Genomic DNA, 20,914 nt, shown 5'->3' with positions numbered 1-20,914 from the left:
TGAATTGTTTTCACCGACAATATTTTCTGGAACTATTCCTGAGATCATGTTGTGATTTTAATTACAGTCGCATTTCTGTATGTGATGCAGTGCCGTCTGTATGTGATGCAGTGCCGTCAAATTTGTATTACAGCTTTACTGTAGATAGACCATGTCAACAATAATTGTGGTCACTCATTAGCATGCTTCTGAACATTTTAGGGATTATGGAGGTTTATTTCAAACCACAGCAAGACTCAAGCATGTTAGTGTTGTCAAAGAAAGCCAACTGTTTTGTTTTTATGGGAAAAAAGATAACTATGCTGAAATGAGGTAGAAGAAATTCCAAACAACACGTCATCCTGTGGGGAGGTGTCTTTAGTTTTGGAGAGTGATGATATACAGTATCTTTGTCATTGTCAGATTAATGCACAGAGAGAGAGACATTTTTATTAATGTCATATCTGTGTCATATGCACATGACAGATTATTTTTTTGGTTATTTATGCATTAATACAATTGGTGATTTAGTGAATCTTCTCCATTTGTTGGTCAGAGTCAAAATAATGCAAATTTAATAGATGATGCTATTCATATTCTAAATAGTTTCATAGGCATGTATGTGAATTATAGCTCAACAATATAATCTGTACTTTATAAAGATGGTAATTGTTCAAAATATGTGTATGTTGTTTTAGTTTGCCTTGACAGTCAAATACCATTATTTTGCATTCTTGTTGTATGAGATTATTGTGAATGTGAAGCGGTATAGAGTCATGATCTACACTAATGTCACTGTCTTTACTGAATTCTACCTGCTGGGATTTCCAGGACTCCATTCACAGTATTATGGAGCTGTAGGAACCCTTTTGTTATTTATCTACTTGACACTGGCAGGAGGAAATATCTTTATTATAACATTCATTGCTTATGAGAGAAGTCTTCAGAAACCCACCTATTTAATCTTCTGTAATCTTGCTGTGAGTGATCTTGCTTTTGGAACGGTTACGCTGCCTAAAGCCATTGCAAAATACTTTTTCAATAGCAGTGAGATAGAATTTTATAGTTGCTTTGTGCAGATGTTTTTTGTTCACTGCTTAGGAAGTATTAACTCTTTCCTAATGTTATTAATGGCAGTTGATCGGTTTGTTGCAGTGTGTAACCCACTGAGATACTGTGTCCTTATTACAAACAAAACTATTTTCATTGCATGTGGAATGATTTGGACAATCTGTATATCATTGCTGTCAGTCGTTGTTTTTAATGCTTTCGATGAGCCCTTCTGCAATTCTAATATAATAACCCAAAATTACTGTGACCAAAATTCACTTATTAATCTGTCATGTAGAGATGTAAGGCAGAAAAAGTTTTTTTCATTTTCATGTGCTATGTTTGTTCTTTTGGGCCCTTTAATTTTTATAATATTTTCTTTTATTGCCATAATCACATCTGTTTTCAAAATCTCAGACATCCAGGCCCGATATAAAACGTTCTCAACTTGCACTCCTCAGCTTCTTATCATTTGTCTGTACTATGTGCCCAGATGTGTTGTTTATGTGTATGATTTGACAGCTGCATTGAATCCTGGCATTCGGGTTATGTTAATTATGTGGTACAGTCTGCTGCCACCTGTTGTCAATCCGATGATATACTGCTTCAGAACCAAAGAGATCAAAGGTGCATTAAAGAAAAAAATTAGAGATAGGAAAGTAAGCATGCAAATATGAATGGAGACCATTTTGAAGAAAAAATGTTTTGTTTGTGTGTGTGTGTGTGTGTGTGTGTGTGTGTGTGTGTGTGTGAGCCTGTTTATGTGGTTTATGAGGACACAAATTTGTATAACTACATGGGTATTACACTGGTATTAATTACACTATAAATGTGGTTTATGAGGACATATCAAATGTCCTCATAATTCAAATGGTCTTAAAAACATACTAAATGATGTTTTTTTGAGAAAATAAAAATGCAGAATGTTTCCTGTTAGAGTCCCTGTAAACCATATAGACCAACGTGTGTGTGTGTGTGTGTGTGTGTGTGTGTGTGTGTGTGTGTGTGTGTGTGTGTGTGTGTGTGTGTGTGTGTGTGTGTGTGTGTGTGTGTGTGTGTGTATAAAAACTGCTTTAATACATGTACTTATATCTATGTTAGTTTATCTGTGCTAACCATTTTAATCAGGATCAATGACATATTGTGAAATATTTTTATTTAATAATATGCAATCTGTAATTTTAATTTTCCTGATGTATAAACTAAATCATTCAATAAGTAGTTTATTGCCCTTTTTCCCCTCTTTTTTTGCATAAGGTTTAGCAAATGTTTATTTAGTAGACTTGTAATGAGTTTTTTTATATATATTTGTGTCCTACTGTTATCTTTAAGATATTCCAAACCATTTACAATTGAATGGTAAGTTTATTTATAATTTATATTTATTCAAAAGGCGAATAAACCTTGTTCAAAATTGTTCAAAATTACTCATATATGAGGGAAATGTTTATTGATATCCATATGATATGCATATAAAAATGAATTGTAGGCCTACTGATTCTGTAAATACATTCTTCTGTCATGTGAAGTGCATATATGCATTTAACAGGGACACATTAAATATATGTAACTCTATGACTTTTATTAAACATGAGATAACATTCACCATCATTTCCTCATATTCTCTGATTCAATCAATGCAGAAAGTGCTGAAATTCGTAGATGAGTGCCAGAGTTCCCCTGTGTCTTTGTTCACAAACTCTTATTTTAATATTGCATGTGTTCAGTTCCTGTGTTCTTGGTTACCATTATGCATTATTACCTATTCACTGTTGTCTTACACATCATCCTGTGGCTTTATACCCTTGGTTACCTTGTGTTCTTTGTCTTGTGTTAACGCTTCAGGCTGGTGTTTCTCATTACTGTTCTGTTACTGTTCCATTCCATAAAAACTTGTTACTGTGTGTTTATTAAATAGGATTTCATCATTCTTCTGTGTCAAACCTCTTGAATCTGGATTAACATGTCCAGCCAGCTCGTGACAACAAGATGGAAGAGAAAGTGGAGAAGTGAAAGAAATCCCAAATCCTCCTCCACTGAAATTTCAGAAAATGAGATTGAAATGTAAAAAAATAAAAACACTATCAATATATTACCATAAATACTTTACTTTTGGAAAATTAGTTTACCCACCGGGAATAACCTTATCTCAGCAAGTCCTTCTGACATCTGTCTCTGCCGTCTCTGTAGTGGTTAAACATGAGCCAATACATTTTGGGACATTTGGGACTTGGTAAATGACCTGGCTGAGGTTAGGTTTAATAACTTTATATAATTTATTTAACCTTAATGTTGTACTAGAGTGCTGCGTTTGAAGATTTGACAAAACATTATTTGTTTTATTATACAAACTTTTTATATTGGTTCAGTATCATGGCTATTGTTGTTCATTAAATATGAATGAACAATGAAATAATATTTTATATAAATATTAAATATTGGTGTACAATCTAGCCACAGGCGGTCACACGCCAGTGTACCTTCTGTGCCGGTCCCAAGCCCGGATAAATAGAGAGGGTTGTGGAAGGGCATCTGACGTGAAATATTTGTCAAATTCATTATGCAAATCACGAATATGACTTTCATACCGGATCGGTTGGGTCCCGGGTTAACAACAACCGCCATCAGTGCCATTGACCTACAGGGCACTGGTGGAACTTGGGCTAGTGTTAGTCAAAGAAGGAGAGGAGGAAAGTGTGTTAGAGGAGGAAGGCGTGTCCATAGACAGAGAGAGAGAGAAGAGGAAAGGCAAGTGTTTAGGACGTAAAGTAGGGAATTTGAATGTTGGTACAATGACAGGTAAAGGCATAGAACTTGTAGATATGATGCAGAGGAGGAAAGTTGACATCCTGTGCATCCAGGAAACCAGGTGGAAAGGGAGCAAGGCTAGAAGCATTGGAGCAGGGTTTAAACTGTTTATAATGGTGTGGACAGGACGAAAATGGAGTTGGAGTGATCCTGAAGGAGGAGTTTGTGAAGAATGTTCTGGAGGTAAAGAGAGTGTCAGATAGGTTGATGAGTCTGAAGCTGGATATTGAAGGTGGGATGTTGAATGTTGCCTATGCTCCACAAGTAGGTTGTAAGCAAGATGAGAAAGACAGATTCTGGAGTGAGTTGGAGGAAGTGATGCAGACTGTTCCCAGAGGTGAGAGAGTAGTGATAGGGGCAGATTTGAATGGACATGTTGGGGAAGGGAATAGTGGGGACGAGGAAGTGATGGACAGATTTGGTATTTGGGAAAGGAACCCAGAAGGACAGACGTTGGTAGACTTTGCTAAAAGTATGGAGATGGCTGTGGTGAACACATACTTTCAGAAGAGGAAGGAACACAGGGTGACATATAAGGCCCCATTTACACTGCATGGTTCAAGTGACCCAATTCCGATTTTTTTCTCTCATGTGGCACAGATCGGATTTGACATGTGAATGTGTAAGCAGTAAAAAAACAGATAAATTCCGATATCCTCAGATGGGATTCAGGCCTCACTCATATGTGGTAATAAATCCGATATGATTCAGATGCGTGCATTTGCGTCTTCCATGTAAGGGTCAAATCGGATATTCCCCGGTAAATGCGAGTCGTACGTCACTGAGAAAAGGACGGAGGCGAATGACATCAACTCAGGCGGACACAAACTGTGATCAAGGGCCAGTGTTGCCAAGTCCGCAGTTTTCGTGCAGAATTGGGCTACTTTAATACAGTTTTGTAATGCAATTGGACGGGTTTTGGTGTGAAAACCTGGCAACCCTGTCAAGGGCTCTCCTCTTTTTCTCCACCTTAAGAGAGAAATGTTTTGCTGACCTTTAAAGATGTGTGGAACAGTGCAGACAGCAAAACATTGTAGCCTCCAATCATTTTTTCTGCATCCATCGCATATCGCGCTGTTTTACTTCCTTTCACCAGTTAAGAACGTCTTGGGCTGTTTTGCCAGTGTACAGTGTAAATACAAATATAGGATACGGGTCGCTTTTGAAAAGATGATGTAAGCGGGTCATCAAAAAAAAACGGATATAGTCACCAAATCGGAATTGTGCATCAAGACCTGCAGTGTAAATGCAGCCTAAGAGTGGTGGCAGGAGCACACAAGTGGACTATATCTTATGTAGACGCTTTAATCTGATGGAAACTAGCGATTGTAAAGTAGTGGTAGATGAGAATGTAGCTAGACAGCATAGGATGGTGGTGTGTAAGATGACTCTGGTGGTGAGGAAGATGAAGAGAGTAAAGGCAGAGCAGAAGACAAAGTGGTGGAAGTTGGAAAAGGAAGAGTGCTGTGTGGTTTTCAGGGAGAAGTTGAGACAAGCTTTAAGTGGTCAGGAAGGGCTTCCAGATGACTGGACTACTACAGCCAAAGTGATCAGGGAGACAGGTAGAAAGGTGCTAGGTGTGTCATCTGGAAGGAAGAAAGAAGACAAGGAGCCTTGTTGGTGGAATGAGGAAGTCTAGGAGAGTATCCAGAGGAAGAGGTTAGCTAGAAAGAAGTGGGACAGTGAGAGGATGGAGGAAAGTAGACAGGAATATAGGGTGATGCAGCGTGAGGTTAAAGGTTTACTTCAGCGATTAGCATATGGCTTTGTATCAGTAGAAACCCTGGAGTATATTCAAATGATTGTGATTTTCCCCCTCATATCCCCCTGATACAAGAGATTTATGCATTTTATTACTGAAAAAATTCCTCCTGTGATGCAAAATGACGATATTTGCATCATAGGAGGAATGTTTGCGCAAAGGCTAAAGACTACAGCCAGCAGAGGGAGCCATTTCCGCATGTTTTGAACCCGCGCATGGGGGATGGGAGATTTACACTCAGCTGGCAGGGAGAGCTCAGCTTACAGCCTCAGGGACTCATTTAAACGAAGCTATGGTGAGCAATGTAAGTCTTTTAACTTCTCAAATTAATTTCTATGAAAGTTAAGCTTGCAAAGGCATGAACTGAAATGCGCCAGACTGAACTCGCGTTGTGAATGTATGTTATACGAGTGTAGTTGCAATTACCTCAGCTCTCATCACGAGAGCTCATTTATCTCACTCCTGCAGTCAGTGCTCAGTGCTGTGATACTCGCGCGGTGACTCACTCATTATATTGAACACACACGTTTAGTTTTTAATTGTAGTGTCTTCTCCAACTCAGTGACAGTAATCAAGTTGGTGGCTGTGGGAATGGCCTCACAGGGCAGCAAAGCATTCTGGGAATTGTAGTCTTTCATTCCCATGAGACAAAAATACATTTTCTGTCTTTTCTCAGTCTAGAACGCACCAAATTCAAAAATAATTTCACATTTCTACTACATTGATGACCCAGTTTAAATACAGATTCATCTTCCCAGCACTGAAGTACTCCTTTAAAGATGGAGGTGGCAAAGATGGAGGTGGCAAAGGCCAAACAGAAAGCGTAGGAGGACATGTATGTGTAGCAGTTTTACTCTGGTTGTGTTTACTGTGGTTATGCTCAATGAAGAAAATGCATGTGGAAGAGGTCTCAGGATGATTTATTCTGCAGAAATACATAGAGCACAATCAATTTTTGGAATATACGTCTCTCCCCTTCATTCTGCTGGTACAGCACGGAAAAGCAGCAAGCTCGTTAGAAGAGCAAGAGAGAGAGCACATTTGACCCAAACTGCAACAAATGTGCGTCTAAAGATCTTAATTTACTCAAATACATTTTTATTTATTTATTGCAAAACATAAAATAATATTATAAATGAATTAAAACCACAAAATATAGTAAGCCATGAAAGAGTTCACCATAATGGCAAATGAAATAATATAAAAGTGAAAAGATTATTTCCCCACTGTTTGTTCATATCAGTAAATTAATTAAATGATAATTTCAAAAGTTACATATTTCAACAAACAAAATAAAAACATTTGATATAAATGACATCACTTTTGCAACCAGACCTCACTTTTTTTTTGTATGTAACTCAGACTTGATATTAAACTCATTTCAAACATTTCTCAACATATAACAAACAATCGTACATACCTGCAGAAATACATCAAAAAGCACAATCAATTTTTGGAATATACGTCTCTCCCCTTCACTCTGCTGGTACAGCACGGAAAAGCTAGTAAGCAAAAACATTTCTCTGTAAAACATTCAAAATGCAATTTGCTGCATTCAATTTGATAACATCACAGCCTTACACTACATTTAAACATTCTTTATCTCATGAAATAAATTCATGATATCATTTAACACACTTTAAAATGTCCTTACCAGCACGCTCGTTAGAAGAGCGAGAGAGAGCACATTTGACCCAAACTGCAACAAATGTGCGTCTAAAGATGGCGCTGTTCGCACATCGCAAAAGGAAACGTGCGTCACCGATATGTGCCCTATACAAAACGATTTCTGCTTGAATGGTTCCCACTAGAGTTTATTATGTACACTTAACCATTATGTCCCAGAACATATTTAAACAAATATAAAAGCACAAGAAATGAAGTTTTGATGAAGTTCATTACATTTTATATATTTTTTGAACCAGCTACATCAAGGTTAGATAGTAAGGAAGGTGAGAGGGATGTGTATTGGATGGCGAGGCAGAGGGATAGAGATTGAAAGGATGTGCAGCAGGTTAGAGTGATTATAGATAGAGATGGAAATGTGTTGACAGGTGACAGGAGGGTGAGGGATAGATGGAAGGAGTACTTTGAGGAACTGATGAATGAGGAAAATGACAGGGAGAGAAGACTTGTAGAGGCAAATATTGTTGAACATGCATTTTTAAAAGTCTCCTGCGGGGTTCGTTCTGTGTTCAGTAAATATTAGTTTTGCTCTTTGTGTCTGATGGAATAAGTTCTCTCCCATCTCACGGTCAATGTCCATAATAGCTGATAATAACATACATTGTCATTTTAAATCTAGCTTTACAAGCTTTTAGAATATGAGCTAGTTTTAGTATCAGTGCTCTTTTCTGCCATTTTGTTAATTACCTCTTTAGTAAACCAATACATAACCAGCAAAAGCAGCACAGCTTTAATCTCCTCCATACTTATTTTCGCAGACAATGTCATGCAAAAATGATTACTGTTCGTCACTGACTGGGAGGAGCAGTCTCGCACAGTTCTACATCACGGACTAATTTGCCTAATCTTCACAGTACTTTAGACCGCAGTGGAAATACAAACAGTAGCAGGTCTAGGGGGAAAAAAAAATTCTGTAAAAAAGGTTCCTGGAACATTACCTTGTTCCGGGTAATTTTGGTGGAAATGGGGCATTAGACCCTAAGCAAAGGGGAGGACATAGCCCTGGAAAAAGGTCACTTTGGATAAATCTGAGTTGAGTGACTGTCCTAGGCAGAAAGAGAGAGATTTCAAAGGCAACTTCTGGTGTGTCAGTCCTCCTACTTACAGACCCACTGGAAAATGACACTCCACTTGAGGGGCAGGTGAAGGGAGCAGGACATCCTTAGACATACAACTGCCCTCCAACATTGCCCTCTAACACTGCCAACTGAAAGTATATTTGCCGAATACAAGCACTGCTCTCAGCGCACAATAAGAAACAGGCGACAGAGAGAGCAGTTTCTGTTCATTTTTTAAACAATAACCTGCTCAATCTCTGTGCCTAATCAACAAGGGAGTGTAAACTTTCAAAACCTCCCTCATGAGAGGGCCACAAATGATAATGTAGGGTCTGAATAGCATCGTAAGTACACACTGATCCTGACTTGTACACCACTACGTCCAAATGATCCGAGGGCTGGCAAGCTGTGGTGTACAAGAGGTAAAAACTATATAAATACTGTTCGTTTTCTCACACAAACCGCTCGTTTTGTGTCTTAGGCCATCAGTGTGTACTTACGATGGGGGTTTGTTTAATTTGGACTTCTCTGTGTATGCTCTTTGAGGTGGTGACCATAGACCTGCATTATGTGAGGCACAGACAAGAATGGTTTGACCTAAAATGATCAAAATTGAAACTACTGGGGAAACAAATACTCCTTCATCTCGGATGCCCATGAGGTAAGCTAAAACATAACAAAATTTAATTTCAAAGTGAACTATCCTTTTAACTAGTCATTATGCAGGAGCAGACACTAGTGATCTGAACCATTATTTTAAAGAGGAAAATATCGTTTTTCACTTTAAAATAATGGTCCAGATCACCAGTAGTACTATCCCTTTAACACTTAAGTAATTAGTGATGCATTTTATGGCTTTATTCAGAGTGAAGAATATGATTAATTACATCTCAGACACACAATAATGTGATAATTAGTTAATAGTTATTAATGAGGCTAATCTCAGTCAGTAATTTTTGATTACTTAATAAGGAACTCTTATCTCCTAAATTCGATATTACTTACTGATTAGTTCAGCTTGTTTCTATATTAGTTAATAGTAGTAGCTGAAGTGTTAATGTAGTGTCATGCTGCTGTGAGGAAATAACTACAAAAGATCTGATAGTGAGTCAAATATGAGATTTATTACTCTTGGTAAACCCCAGAAAATAGAGCACGGAACAACCGCAGGGCGGAACAAAGACAGCATCCAGGCAGACAGGTGAATCTAAGAAAGCTTGCAGGAGAATCCAGGAAAGCAGGCAGGTGAATCCAGGAAAGCAGGCAGGTGAATCCAGGAAAGCAGACAGGTAAATCCTGGAAAGCAGGCAGGTTAATCCTGGAAAGCAGGCAGGTAAATCCAGGAAGGCAGGCAGAAACAGAGGAAGCCAGGTGACGCAGGGACACAATGGGCAAACTCCACCGGTGAAGTAATCCAGAGACAGGAACTAGGAAGGAACTCAAGATCGGCCCGAATCCACTGCACCCGCTGGAACACCAAACAAACTGTGACGATCTGACAAACAGGAAGGCAGGTGAAATGAGGTGCAACTGGAGGTTATAATGAGAGGTAGTAATCAGAGACCATGCCTCCAACAAAACCACACACACACACACAGGGAGAATAAGAAAGAGAATTTATGAACTGTGACATTACCCCTCCCCCTAGGAGCGCCTCCTAGAGCTCCCAGGAGGACCTACCTGTTGATTATAATCATCAATAAGAGAGTGATCCAATGTCCCTAGCAGGAACCCAACTCCTCTTCTCCGGACCGTAACCTTCCCAGTCCACATAGTACTGGAACTTGTGTCCCCTCTACACTGAGTCCAGAATACGATTGATCGTATAGGTTGGTTCCCCATCTACGAGTCGCGGAGGTGGGGGAACCGGAGCAGGCGGATTAATGCGAGAATGAAATACAGGTTTTTAATTTAGATATGAAACACGCAATGAATCCCCCCTTATGCTGGAGCTAGCTTGAGGTGGACTGCCACCGGGCTAAGGATCTTGGTGACAAGGAACGGGCCAATGAATTTAGGAGCAAGTTTGTTACATATGGAGCGAAGAGTTATGTTCTTAGATGAAAGCCACACTTTTTGACCCATGACGTAGAGGAGAGGCTTAGACCAGTGGCGATTGGCTTGGGCCTTGGTGCGCGCCCCCACCTGAAGCGAAGTCTCACAGGCTCTACTCCATGTGTGGCGACACCTCTGGACGAAGGCGTGGGCAGAGGGAACAGTGACTTTAGGTTCCAGACTGGGAAAAATAGGTGGCTGGTACCCCAAACTACATTCAAATGGAGAGAGACCCGTGGACGACACTGGTAATGAGTTATGTGCATACTCAACCCATGAGAGAAGTTGGCTCCAAGAGGAAGGATTCTTAGACACCAAACATCATAACGTTCTTTCAAGATCTTGGTTGTCTCTCTTAGTCTGACCATTGCTCTGGTGATAGAAACCTGAGGACAAATTTACACTTGCTCCTAGCAATCTACAAAATTCCCTTCAAAATTTGGATACAAATTGGGGTCCTCTATAGCAGCGGTTCCCAAACTGGGGTGCGTGCACCCCTAGGGGTGCGCAGACTGACCACCGGGGGGTGCGCGAGAGAATGTTTGCAATGGCAGAATATTGTCTCTTTTTTATTCTTTATTTTACGTATCTAACTTGGATAAAATTCACATGTCAGAGTATTATTGATAAATACAAATTTCACATTACAAGCTGTAGTAAATAGTAAATAGTAAATCATATTTTCATTTCATTTTACAAGCACGTTTTTTTTCGCTGAGCACATTCTCTGCAGTCCGAGCGCGAGTCACTGCAAGCTAAACTAAGCATTTCATATTTTGCAGCTGTTTTAGGATTAAAATGTTAAACTACCGATAAAAATAATCAGGCAAACTAATAAACCTTTGTTTAATTTATAATGTGATTTAATGTGATAATTAACTATACTGTCAATGTGAGAGGACAAGAAACATTAATGACTATGTTTTCTTCAGATAAAAAAATATTCTAACTATAAATTGATCCTATATTTTGTTGAATGCATTAGGAGGGGAAGAGACAGGGCTAAATAAGGAGTGATGAAGATGAGGAGAGAGCAGGAATTTACAAATAATTTACTGCCCATTAAAGCTATTTCTCAAAAAAAAAAAAAAAAAAAAAAAAAAATGGCTTCCAAATGTCTTAGAATGCTCATATGTAGATCAGAAAATTTAAAAAAAATATCGGGGGAGCATGCCCCCGAACCCCCTAACTATGCTGTATATATATTACAACTGAAATGTAGATTTTTTTTCTTATATACAGAGGATATTTGTATTTACTTATTGCTATTAAAAATGTGATGTTTAACCGAAATAAGGTAGTGGGGGTGCTTGACAGGTATCAAACATTAGAAAGGGGTTCGTGCTACAAAATGTTTGGGAACCACTGCTCTATAGGAATCCACGTCTATTTATTTATCCATGAATCCGAAAGACGTGATCTACAACAGCCACCACTGTCTCCTTGGCGGAGGGTAGTTTGGGCAAGGAAATGAAATGAGCCGCCTTCGTGAACTGGTCCTCGGCGGTCAAAACGACCATCTTGCCCATTGTAAATTAATATAATTCCATTTGTAGCCTGTAGGTACGTAGGTACCTGTTAGTCTTCAGTAAATTAATGTATCTGTGAAAATGATTCATTAAACATGTAAATATATATATGTACCCATATGTTTACTTTCTTCACTGACAACAATTAAAAACACTTTATCAGTCATATCATTGACATAGTTTTCAAGCTATTGTTTCAAATTTAAATTAAAAAATGTTGGCCTTCAGAACATGCACATATATGTAGATCATAAAAATCTACATTTTCATTAATTAAGCAATTGCTCTTTCACCCCCCTACTGTAATGTTTAAACTATAACACAATAAATTGGATGTTCTGCAGGACCCTCAGGGGGCTTTTGTACATGTGAGAGTTATACATTACGTCAAACAGTTTAAGAGTATCTCAAGTGTGAGCATTTAAAAGCCAAAGCAAACTTGTACCCATAAACTAACTGAGGACACACTGATCTGTGCTGTAAGTATATTTATGTAAAAAAGTATTATTGTCTAGAAAAAGATCATGAGCCTGTGTTTTGTTTTATCCTTTGCCTCCCTCCAGTCCTCTTTCTCACCTCACTAATTTGTATATATTGTGTTTGTAGATACCACACTGTAAAAATATTACCAATGCTAAAAGTATTAATGTCTATGCTATATATATATATATATAATATAAATCATAATCATTATAATATAATATATAATATAATCAATATAATCATTATATAATCAATATAATCATTTTTTTTAAATAATTTTTATAATTAATATAAAAATATAAATTTTTTTTTTTTGTTTATTATCTTCAGGTATAATATTGTATTCATACTCGAGTTTGTGTATATAAAGTTGTATTGTGCATTTTTTACTTCACCAGATGGGGTCGGACAGCAATGATGGAACCTACCAAAATACAAACAGCACAACAATCATCACTGAGTTTGTTCTACGAGGTTTTCCTAGCCTTCCTCCTGAGTATTACGGATGTGTAGGAGCTTTGTTTTTTATCATATACATTATTCTTGCTACTGGGAATATTTTCATTATTTTCTTTGTTATGTGTGAGAAAAGCATTCAGAAACCAACATACCTAATCTTCTGTAACTTCGCAATGGCAGATCTTGCACTTGGAACAACAACCTACCCAAGAGTCATTGCAATGTACTGGATGTCTGACAAAATCATATCATTCAAAGCCTGCTTCGCACAGATGTATTTTGTCCATTTTCTCGGGGCTACAAATTCATTTCTCATGGCACTGATGGCTCTTGATCGATTCATAGCTATTTGCAATCCTCTCAGATATCAAACTCTGATTAAAAATTCAACTATTGCCATTATGTGTGCATGTGTTTGGATAGCAAACATGCTGCAGTTAGTTGGAATCACTCTCCTGGCCCTTAGTGTGAATTACTGTGGGTCAAATGTCATACCTCATTGTTACTGTGATCATGTCGCTTTGACCAAACTGGCATGTGGAGATGTAACTACCATGAAAGTCACAAGTGCAGCCATTGCCATGTTTGTTCTGTGGGGCCCTTTAAGTTTCATCTTATTTTCTTATGTCTCTATCATCATCGCTGTGTTGAGAATTTCAAACTCGGAAGGACGTTATAAAGCATTTTCCACGTGCACTCCACAGTTACTGATCATATGTCTGTATTATCTGCCCAGAACTTTTGTGTATATGACACACGTTGCTGGCTATGAATTTAGTACTGACATTCGTATTGTAGTTTCCATGATGTATAGTCTCTTCCCTGCTGTTATTAACCCCTTTATATATTGTTTCAGGACTAAAGAGATCAAAGAGGCAATAATTAAAAAATGTAGCATAAAACAGGTTGGAGTCAATGGAAAGGTCGGTCTTGGTTAAAGAGAATCTGGTTCAGTATTCTTGCTTACTATATATACATACATATACATATATATATATATATATATATATATATATATATATATATATATATATATATATATATATATATATATACTTATACTTATGCATATAAATAATTATTCAGATATATTGGTTAGTCAATGAAACTCAAAAACTGGCCAATATAGTGTTGGAGGCTTCAGCCCTATGAACATGGGCAGTCTAACAAATACAAATATGATTTGATTTGACCAATACACTCTTCACTTCTATAATACGATATTTGTATCAATTTAAAGCACTTTGGTCAACTTTCAGTTGTTTTAAACTGTGCTCTAGAAATACATTTGAGACTAAGACATTTGTTAAATGTACAATTAATTGTTTTTATTAAAATGTAAAACTCTGTGACTGCACAATTTGGTCCTCAACATTTTTCTTATTTGAACTTTAAACATTTATATAAGAGAAGTAATCCTGGAATTAAGTGTTTTGTATAGATAAGACAAAAATCTGTGACTTGTAAATCTTATCACTGTCTTAGGTTACGTTTCCCAAAAGCATTGTAGGCCTAAATTGATCATAAAAACGATTGTACACTAAAAATTGTGTACACTACATTTCTTTTCCATTGTACACTACTTTGTGGTGGTTTCGATTTTTTTCGATTTTTTTCTTTTCGATTGTACACTACTTTGTGGTGTTTTTTGTTGGTTTAACTTAAAAAAGTAAGTAACCTGGTTGCCTTAAAATTTTGAGTTTATTGAAATTAAAAATTTGAGTTGATACAATGAAGGAAATTGGTTTAATAAATAGAAACTCAAAATATTTTTGTATCTGAACAACATAAAAAATTTGATAAATCATGAAAATAGCACAATTTGGCATGTTTCACTGTGTCATCAGAAATAACACACATTATTACCCAATATGATTACAAAATCTTTTAATAATCTTTTAATAAAGGTTGTCGAATCTCAAAAAATGTTCATTAACTCAAAATTTCAATGAACTCAAAATTTTAAGGCAACCAGGTAACTTTTTTCTAAATAATTGTTTACAGTGTACGGGTGATCTTAATATTAAGGTCTGTTTCCCAAAAGCATCTTAAATTAAGTTGCACATTTGCACTTGAAATTGACAACCGGCGAATTGCACCCAAACTTTACTCTTGTCCAATTGGTTTTATGTACACTGTAAAAAAAAAAAAAGGCAAATTTTGAACTTTTGCAATACAATCAACTTGGATGTTTAAGTTATTTCAACTTAAATTATGTTAAACTGACTTTAAAAAATGAGTTACATCTTGTATAACTAATAAAAACAAGTTTAACATTTCTTAACTTATATTGATGAGTTAAAACCGATTGAGGCTTGAAAAGTCCTGCCACTTCTTCCTGACCTCCTTCCATAATTTTAATTTCCCTGATTTCTTGTTTTTGTTTATTGCTGCCATCAAAACTAAAAATTGTTTGTTTAGCTCCACCTCTTTTTGAAAAAGTTACACCTAGTCTATGTGCTTATATAGATTTTTGACCTCATAGCAAATTATAATTAGGCTAAACATTTTGAAATATAAGCATGTGCTACAACTGCAAGCCATTCTATAAGGTGACAAACGGACAGCGACTCTTAAGTAGCACTTAAAGCACAGCTGCATGTGATCGTGTTTAAGTGCATGTTTGTGAAAAGCACGTGAAAGCAACACGAACGTTCGTAATATCGCTCATAGAAAACGCTCTTAAGTGCAAAGATCCATCGTTATCTGGAAACGCAGCCCTGGTAGCTCCTGATTTATAACGGAAAAATAAGTTAACTCAGCCATCATTATGTTGCCCACCCACCGACTGTATACACGATGTGATTGGCCTGACCAGAGTTTGGTTTTTCCAGCTCGCAAGTCTAGGGAGTGGTGCTAGACGACACTGGCAGCAAATTAGATTTGTTGCTGCTAGGGTGCGTCTAGATTTCTAGGTTATGAAATAGCCACTTTGCTTGTAAACAAAAACAAAAAAAGAAACCAGAAAAACCCTGAATCAGCTGAATCAGCCATGAAAAATCTAAAGGTAGATCTTGCCTTTCATCAAGGCTGAAGGTCAGGGATCTTGGTGACCACTGCTGTACATAAATATCTCTCGCTCTCTCTCTCTCTCTCTCTCTCTCTCTCTCTCTCTCTCTCTCTCTCTCTCTCTCTCTCTCTCTCTCTCTCTCTCTCTCTCTCTCTCTCTCTCTCTCTCTCTCTCTCTCTCTCTCTCTCTCTCTCTCTCTCTCTCTCTCTCTCTCTCTCTCTCTCTCTCTCTCTCTCTCTCTCTCACACACACACACACACACACACACACACACACACACACACACACACACACAAAGACTAACAATCTATCTTTATTATTTATTGCTGTCATTATACTGACATTTGCATCTATTATTAAAATTATGTTTACCATTAAATATCTGTCTATTAAATCTTCTTTTTCTTTAGGCTGCTCCATTCAGCCTAACAGCGAATCATCTAGTCCTCTACTATCCTATCTAGTCCTATCCTATATATCCTCTTCTCTCAGACAGACTATCTTCATGTCCTCCTTCACTACATCCATAAACCTCCTCTTTGGTCTTCCTCTTGAAAATACAAAATTATAATACCATAAATGTTTGGTAACGGAGATATAAGACATTTCTTTCCTAGAACATCTAATATATACATTATATATATATATATATATATATATATATATATATGATAGAAAGAGCTGTGTTACCTCATACTCATGACCAGAAAAGCAGTAATGCCGCCGGCGACTGTGTCCCGTCATAATAAAAGTCCCCTGCTCGCAAGCTGTGTGTTCGGCAACAATCACTCTAGCAGCATGGCGTGCAAAGAAACCACATGTCCCAAGATTCTGAGCTCAAACTTGGCGTCATCAAACTACGCATTTGTTTTGAAAAGGCGACCTCAAGCGGGTGGAAAAGTTACATAGGGTAGATTTAAGCCTTTTTTTTCAAGGTAGCTATTAAAAACACTTTTTCATTTTCAGAGTTAACAATGCATGCGTACAGTGCAACATCAAAAACCGTGAGGGAAAATATGTTAGATATATACAATGCATCCAGAAAGTATTTTGGATTAAATTCAATATTTTCCTCAAAATTATACAAACATTAATGACAACATGAAATAAGTTTCTTTGAAATCTTTGCAAATTTATAAAATAAAATAAAAATCATAAAAGTAAAAGTTTTCACAGCCTGCAAAGTCATTGTAAGCTTTTAAGGTTTTTGTAAAGTTTTGGTTAGTAATACGTAGTTACTATCTATATACCAAAATATAAACAATATACGCTATTGTTTATTAATGATGGAACAGTATTAAGATTTGTTCTATAGTGTTTTGGGAACGTAAAACACTATAGAAACAGAACGTAAGGGTTAACATGTTGCAGAGATAGTTTCAGGTGTCTTGTTTACAAAAATGTGTCCAGGTAAAAAAATGGGAAAAGGTCACATGATCAGGTCAAATCACCAGGGTTTCTTGTGTCTCATCCCTCTTTGGTCTTGCCAAAGATAATAGCACATGATTTTGTCATATCATCATCAGATACTTATTCAGTGTGAAGAGTTCCACACTAACAACATACAGTATGTATCTGCGGCAGGCCGTTAGTGTCTCTGCATATATTAGCAATGTCTTATGAAAATAATTGTCAGAAATATTCTAATAATATGCTTTTAACACTATTATAATATTTAAAAATTTGCATTACTAGTCAAATTTGTTGTGCTATTTGATGCCACTTTCAGAATCAGCTTTGTTTTCAGTTTCTTTTTCTAACTAATAATACAATCAGTTTTTTTATCAGGTAATTGTGAAGCGGTATAGAGTCATGATCTACACTAATGTCACTGTCTTTACTGAATTCTACCTGCTGGGATTTCCAGGACTCCATTCACAGTATTATGGAGCTGTAGGAACCCTTTTGTTATTTATCTACTTGACACTGGCAGGAGGAAATATCTTTATTATTACATTCATTGCGTATGAAAGACGTCTTCAGAAACCAACCTATTTAATCTTCTGTAATCTTGCTGTGAGTGATCTTGCTTTTGGAACGGTTACGCTGCCTAAAGCCATTGCAAAATACTTTTTCAATAGCAGTGAGATAGAATTTTATAGTTGCTTTGTGCAGATGTTTTTTGTTCACTACTTAGGAAGTATTAACTCTTTCCTAATGTTATTAATGGCAGTTGATCGGTTTGTTGCAGTGTGTAACCCACTGAGATACTGTGTCCTTATTACAAACAAAACTATTTTCATTGCATGTGGAATGATTTGGACAATGTTAATAGCTTTGATTGCTATCATTGTTTACCATGCCTTCAATGAGCCCTTCTGTTCTTCTAATGTAATAACTCACAATTATTGTGACCAAAATACAGTAACTAAACTCTCTTGTCGAGATACAAATCAGATAAAGCTTTTTGCTTTTGGATGGGCTATGTTTGTTCTTTTGGGCCCTTTAATTTTTATTATATTTTCTTTTATTGCAATAATCACATCTGTTTTCAAAATTTCTGACATTCAGGCCCGATATAAAACGTTCTCAACTTGCACTCCTCAGCTTCTTATCATTTGTCTGTACTATGTGCCCAGATGTGTTGTTTATGTGCGTGATGTGACAGCTGCATTGACTCCTGACATTCGGGTTATGTTAATTATGTGGTACAGTCTGCTGCCACCTGTTGTCAATCCGATGATATACTGCTTCAGAACCAAAGAGATCAAAGAAGCATTAAGGAGTAAAATAAGATACAGAAAAGTTAGCATACAGATGACCATGCTGTTGGGCAAAGCCAAAGATATTTCAATAACTTAGTAGTGTGTATTGTTTAATATGCAGGCTTTTCCTATTTTCTTCCTATTCTGTCTGTGAAACTTCCGATCAGAATAATGACAAATTTTGAACATAGTAATTTTTATCAATTTCCTTCTAAGCAATGTAAGTGCTCTGAATACACCATTAATTCTCAATGGCATATATTAATAAAGTATAAAGTTATTTATTTATTTTTTTGGCCTGTTGTTGAGTATCTCTGAAGACATATAAACTGAGATTTATACTTTACGTATTTAATCCTTTAATCAAAAAATTGTAAAATGTTCTTTATAGTATAAATGTTCACCATGTAATCCTTTTCCTGGCTAGTTTCTACCATTTATTTGAACTGTTTTAGTTCAAATAAATAAATTAACTCAACAAAGATACTACTCAAAATAAATGAGAAATATTGAACATCCTGGACTATTTCTTGTTTTATTCAGTAACACCATGTCCTAACTACACACAACGTGGCACGATGCGATAAAACCCTGCTGAAAAAAAGTATACTTATTGTATTCAAAATATATTCTCTTTTTCAATAGTATATTGGAAATATACTAACAAAAATTGTACCATCTCTAAATATATAAAAAAGTATATTAGCATAATTTTTTCACAAAACAATTGTCAAAAATATCCACAGAAGGCAAGGTTGAGATGAACCCAAATGCAGATTATTTAACAATTCAAACATAGACAAAAGGATTGGCTTGGCATGAATCAAAACATAAACTTAAACGCAAACTCAAACCTACCAACAAGCAGGTAACACATTGACAACAACAGACCAAGACTATGGCGAACATTAGGGCTTAAATACAAAGACTGAGGACTAGACAAGACACCTGTGAACAACGATTAAACAATGAACCAATGACTACATAGCATGGGAGCACAAGACAAAGGAGCACACGGCAGGATCACATGACGAACCAGGAAGTGCAAGACAAAACATAACTATGAACATGATAAACTCAAAAACAAGAAACATGAACCCAACACCATGTGACAACAACTTTTAACACACTTTAAAATAATTGTATTTTAGTATATTTTCTAAAAATATATCTTAGAAAAATATACTTTAAATAAAAGTTATGTGTACTTTTGTAAAGTGTACTTTTTTGGACATTATCCTGCTGGAAGTACCCATCAGAGGATGGGTACATGGTGGTCATAATGGGATTGACATGGTCAGTAACAATGCTTAGTTAGGCTGTGGCATTTAAACAATGCCCAATTAGCACTAAGGGGCCTAAAGTGTGCCAAGAAAACATCCCCCACACCATTACACCACCACCACCAGCCTGCACAGTGGTAAGGCATGATGGATCCATGTTCTCATTCTGTTTACGCCAAATTCTGACTCTACCATCTGAATGTCTCAACAGAAATCAAGACTCATCAGACCAGGCAACATTTTTCCAGTCTTCAACTGTCCAATTTTGGTGAGCTTGTGTAAATTATAGCCTCTTTTTCCTATTTGTAGTGGAGATGAGTGGTACCTGGCGGGGTCTTCTGCTGTTGTAGCCCATCCAACCTCAAGGTTGTGCGTGTTCTGGCTTCAAAAATGCTTTGCTGCATACCTCGGTTGTAACGAGTGATTTTTTGAAAAGTCAAAGTCTTTTCCAGTCTTCTATCACATTGAATCAGTCAGCCCATTCTCCTCTGACCTCTAGCATCAACAAGGCATTATTTCCCACAGGACTGCCACATACTGGATGTTTTTCCTTTTTCACACCATTCTTTGTAAATTATTGTAGTAAAAATGTGAAATTATTTTTGAATATGGTGCCTTCTAGACTGAGAAAAGACAGAAAATTGATTTGTCTCATGGGGATGAAAGACTACAATTCCCAGAATGCTTCGCTGCCCTGTGAGGCCATTTCCAAAAGCCACCGCTACTGAATTACAGTAACTGAGTTAGAGAACAGACACTGCAATTAAATACTGAACGTGTCTGTTCAATATAACGATCGAGTCGCCGCATGAGTCTCACAGCACTAACGCTGCAGGAGTGAGATTACATTTAACGTCATAAATGAGCTGATGAGCTCTTGTGATGAGAGCTGAGGTAATCGCGACCACATTCGCGACATACATTCACAACGCGTGTTTAGTCTGGCAGTTCAGGCATTTGGAAGCTTAACTTTCATATAAATTAATTTGAAAAGTAAAAACACTTACATTGCTTAGCATCCGTTTTAAATGAATGCCTGCAGCTGCT

At 36.9% G+C, this 20,914-nt stretch overlaps 3 protein-coding genes across 3 annotated transcripts; all 3 read left to right on the top strand.

The window, feature by feature from the left end:
• Nucleotides 1-755: 755 nt before the first annotated feature.
• LOC137085120 (olfactory receptor 1500-like) lies at nt 756-1,706 on the top strand. Its single transcript, XM_067451681.1, has one exon. It carries the CDS (start codon nt 756-758, stop codon nt 1,704-1,706), a length of 951 nt encoding a protein of 316 aa, XP_067307782.1.
• Nucleotides 1,707-12,808: 11,102 nt separating this feature from the next.
• or30bw1 (odorant receptor, family 30, subfamily BW, member 1) lies at nt 12,809-13,807 on the top strand. Its single transcript, XM_067450795.1, has one exon. The coding sequence runs from the start codon at nt 12,809-12,811 to the stop codon at nt 13,805-13,807; it is 999 nt and encodes a 332-aa protein (XP_067306896.1).
• A 3,884-nt stretch (nt 13,808-17,691) lies between these two features.
• On the top strand, nt 17,692-18,681 carry LOC137084517 (olfactory receptor 1500-like). Its single transcript, XM_067450794.1, has one exon. The coding sequence runs from the start codon at nt 17,692-17,694 to the stop codon at nt 18,679-18,681; it is 990 nt and encodes a 329-aa protein (XP_067306895.1).
• Nucleotides 18,682-20,914: the final 2,233 nt, after the last annotated feature.

The sequence above is a fragment of the Pseudorasbora parva genome, chromosome 8, assembly GCF_024679245.1.
Source record: "Pseudorasbora parva isolate DD20220531a chromosome 8, ASM2467924v1, whole genome shotgun sequence".
NCBI classification, from domain to species: domain Eukaryota; kingdom Metazoa; phylum Chordata; class Actinopteri; order Cypriniformes; family Gobionidae; genus Pseudorasbora; species Pseudorasbora parva.
This window is presented reverse-complemented; position numbering and strand designations above follow the sequence as displayed.